The 3,950-nt window shown below is 50.6% G+C and overlaps 2 protein-coding genes across 3 annotated transcripts in view; one reads left to right on the plus strand and one right to left on the minus strand.

Moving 5' to 3' along the window:
- Positions 1 to 2,473, minus strand: part of ANAPC13 (anaphase promoting complex subunit 13) — a 6,567-nt gene extending 4,094 nt beyond the window's left edge. Inside the window, exons 1-2 of one of the 2 annotated variants that reach the window (XM_003789408.3) lie at positions 2,135 to 2,284; positions 364 to 489 (exon numbers count right to left, since the gene is read on the minus strand). In XM_003789408.3, the coding sequence (XP_003789456.1) occupies positions 364 to 462 (99 nt within the window). In that variant the 5' untranslated portion in view covers positions 463 to 489; positions 2,135 to 2,284. Of the gene's footprint in view, positions 1 to 363; positions 490 to 2,134; positions 2,285 to 2,370 lie in introns of those variants that run through there. The other variant, XM_023513052.1, reaches the window with a different exon arrangement.
- Positions 2,400 to 3,950, plus strand: part of CEP63 (centrosomal protein 63) — an 81,923-nt gene continuing 80,372 nt past the window's right edge. The window contains exon 1 of the mRNA XM_023512993.1: positions 2,400 to 2,457. The gene's annotated coding sequence lies outside the window, so the exon portion shown is untranslated. The remainder of the gene's footprint in view (positions 2,458 to 3,950) is intronic.

Below are 3,950 nucleotides of genomic sequence, written 5' to 3' on the forward strand. Positions count from 1 at the left end.
CTGAGCCAGAATGTAATTTCTAAAAATGTCAACAGACTGACAGGCCACAGGCAGGGAAATAAGAAACATAGCCTTTAAGCAGCTGCTTCTTGTCTTACACATTGAACTCTCATTTTTTGATTTATCTCTGGCTTTAGTATGGTGGTGGAAATGGCTCAGAAAATCTAAGCTGGCCTAATCTATGAACCACATTTCTCTTCAAATAATAACTTAGGCTAGATGTTCTTCAGAGGCTTCTAGAGAGAGAACTCCAGTCTTCATTTCTTTGCCCTAAAAGTTTATCTCCCACTGATAACCTACCTCCACCAGTGACTGCCAGATGATACTTTCAATCCATCATTCTCAGTTCCAATCCTAACTTACCAGTGGTATTGCAACATCCTCGTAAGGCAGCTTGTCTTCTCGCCAAGCATCATCAATCAAATCCAAGATCCTTCCATCTCTCTGTACCTCACTGTCCATTTTCCTGCAGCTTTGATTTTGTCAGATCTGGGTGTCAAAGAAGTTATTTAAATGTGAAGACTGAGCCAGTGTAATCCAGTACTAGAATTTCCCAGCCTTTTTATCCTGGAGTTACTTTTTGGTACAGTATCATCCCAGGAAAGGCTTTTTGTTTTTTGTAGAGACAGAGTCTCACTTTGTCACCCACAGTAGAGTGCCATGCAGTCACAGCTCACAGCAACCTCCAACTCCTGGGCTTAGGCAATTCTTTTGCCTCAGCCTCCAGAGTAGCTGGGACTACAGGCGCCCACTACAATGCTTGGCTATTTTTTTGTTGCAGTTTGGCTGGGGCCGGGTTTGAACCTGCCACCCTCGGTATATGGGGCTGGCACCCTACCCACGGAGCCGCAGGCACCACCCAGGGCTCATTTTCTCATATGGGGCAGGTGACAACTTTTCTTTTTTTTTAATGTTGTTGATAAACTATAAACAATTCAAGAAACAATGAAACTCAGCTGTGTTATACAGGCTTGTTTGTCCTAAGTAGTATAACTATAAGATACATTTAATACTTGGGTAATAACTATACCCAGATTGGGGTGGGGAAGAGTTTTAGCCCCATGATAAAGAATCAGGCACAAGTGAAGAAAAAGGTACCCAGCTACGTCTGTCACCAGTGAACCAGGTGAGATCTTAATGCTTCAGTCAAGAATCAATCCAGTACTACACAAGGGATAAAATAACTCTAAACAAGTTGAAAGATCTTGTCTTTAGGAGAATCCTCAGTTCCAGCCATAGTTTTTAACCCCTGCCCTACAAGAGCGCTTTCTTCTGCTGTTGCTCTTTGTCCTTGCTGCTGTCCCCTAGGATACCCTTCTCACTTTTCTCTGTTGATCCCAACCTGCTGATTTTTCCAGGCCCACCTAAGATTCCACCCTTTTGTAAAGTTTCCTCAAATTACTCCAGCTTCATCAGAGCTTCTGTCCCTAAACACCTGCTTTTGGCCCTAACTCGATCCACTAAACAAGTTAGGCCAGCTGTGTGACTGACTGCTTAGGAATTACTGCCTCTATTGTCATGTCTAAATTTTGTACTGATGATTCCTTAGCAGATTGAATTTGGCTTCAATCTTTTTCACCTGTCCCGAACACTTCCAACCCTGTGTCATTCTCCAGCCTTTGCACTAAGGCGCCCCTTTTTCTCATCATTAATGCCTCTCAAACTCAACACAGGCATCCATTCTTCAAGGTCAAGACCCCATTACCAGGGTAAAGCGCTAAGGTGCATTCAAGACAGGGCAGGATACGGCTACTGTTCCAAGCACCTGCCGCACAGTATGACCAGTTTCCTAAACAAACTTTTATTATACATGCCATAGTCTCAGTGCCTGGGATGCTCTTTTCTGTTCCTTTTTTGCCCAGCGAGCCCACAGTCAGTCTATAAATCTTAGCGCCTTGATGGCCGCCTTTGGAGGACTCCCTCTAACCCAGGCTGAGCTCGGCACAGGTACCCACCCCTCCCTGGGTCCTGCAGGTCCCTGGGCGCAGTACACGGCACCGAGGAGCGTGTCATAGTGCCTGCGTTCCCCGGGACAGGGACACGTTTTGTCTTTCTCTGTTATTTTGCAGATTTGTAAACGTATATTTATGTGACAGGGGTAGAAATGACCCTCGCAGGCCACCACCGTCCGTACCAGCGTGACGCCAGCCTCCCAACCGCGGCTTCCGGCCTGAAGCCAGACGTGCCAAACGTGGAAGCGAAGGGGGAGGCAGGGTCCCAGGGGCGCCACGCAAGTCCCTTTCCATCCGTAACAGCATGCAGTAGGGAAATGATTACGAGCAGGCCAGAAGCAGTAGGAAGTGCGACCCTGAGGACCTAACGCGTTCCTACCCCTCAAAGACCGAGGCCGGGGGCGCTAGCGACCCTTACCAGCGCCGGCCCACTGCAGCACACGCGTCCACCGGACCGCCGCCTCGCAACACGTCACCCGCACGCTCATCTCCGAGATCCCCGGATGTGAGTGAGCTCATTGCGGACCCGAGGGGAAGGCGGGAGAAGACTGTGCTTCCGTACAAGGGAGCGGGGCGGTGGGCGGGTCGAACGTATGGACGGCGGAGGCTGGCGCTAGGTTGGCGGTGATGCGCGTGCGCGGCCCGGGCCCCAGGTAACGGCGGGAAGGCTCGGGGAGCGCTCGCGGCCGTCCTGTAACGGCCGTGCGCGTGTAGGACGGGCCACGGCTGGGCAGGTCCTGGTCCGGACGCGGTGCTGGCCGCCGTGGTGCCGCTGGCCTCGCGGCCGCATGGCCTACGGCTGGTTCCCGCGGCTGCCCGGCGGGCAGCAGGCCCGTTCCCGCCGGCCTGGGTCATCTCGGGCTCCCCGCCCCTCGACCTCGCCACCCACTTTGTGCCGACCGGCGCAGGCAGGCATGGCCCCGTCCGGTGCGCGATTCGGCTTTGTCAGGTGGTCAGCTCTCTCTCCCAGGCCGGGCAGGTGGGAGGGCGACGGGGAGGGTGACGGGGTGGGCGAGCTGCGGCCGAGGTCTCGTCGTACTCCGCGCATCCAGCCTGCGGGCCAGTCTCCCTGCCCGGTGGAGGGACCCCAAGCGCAGCCTCCCTGCCGAGGCTGCTGTGTCTAGTTAGAATTGTTGCGACTTACTTCATGCAGGTGATACAGGCTCTTTTCTAGTGGGATGTTAAGGTTAGCAACATTTAAAGAGTGAGTTGGTTTCGTTCATACTACTAGAGAAGGAATAGAAATGTGGCAAAGATCGTGAAGGACCAAAATTGGGGAACCCTGAATTCTCCATGCGGACGAGTCAGGGATGGAAATAAATAGTAGTGAGATTTTAAAAGGATAGTTTCTCAAGAACCCTTTACTCACGAAGCTACCTGAAGACAGTTTAGGCACATTATGTAGTTTTTCTTAGACTATCAGGAGAGAGTAAAGGTAGAGTCTGACGTCGGAGATTAGTCTTCATTTACAGTTGCAGGGCACTACACAAAGTAGTTTTCCCCGAGCCTTATACACGACTCCTTAAACCGATTTAAATAAAAAAAAAATTATTCCTTTAATAAACAAGCATTGTAGGGTAGATGCCTTTTGCTTATACAGTTCCTCACTTGCTTGCATTTTTAATTTTATGTGAAGAGGAAATCATGAGAATAGTTGGTTACACATTACCTTCAAATATTTACCTTTCTACTTAATAGTTGTAGCTTAATGGTAATCTGTATTAGTGTGTATACTTTTATTTGGAGTGCAGTACCATCTTTTTTTTTTTTTTGAGACGGAGCCTCAAGCTATCCCCCTGGGTAGAGTGCCATGGGATCACAGCTCACAGCTACCTCCAACTCCTGGGCTCAAGCGAGTCTCCTGCCTCCGCCTCCCAAGTAGCTGGGACGACAGGCGCCTGCCAGAACGCCTGGCTATTTTTTGGTTGCAGCCATCATTGTTGTTTGGTGGGCCCGGGCTGGGGATTCGAACCCGCCACCTTGGGTGTATGTGGCTGG

Source organism: Otolemur garnettii, unplaced genomic scaffold, assembly GCF_000181295.1.
Source record: "Otolemur garnettii isolate 467f Iridium unplaced genomic scaffold, OtoGar3 scaffold00032, whole genome shotgun sequence".
Taxonomy (NCBI): Eukaryota; Metazoa; Chordata; class Mammalia; order Primates; family Galagidae; genus Otolemur; species Otolemur garnettii.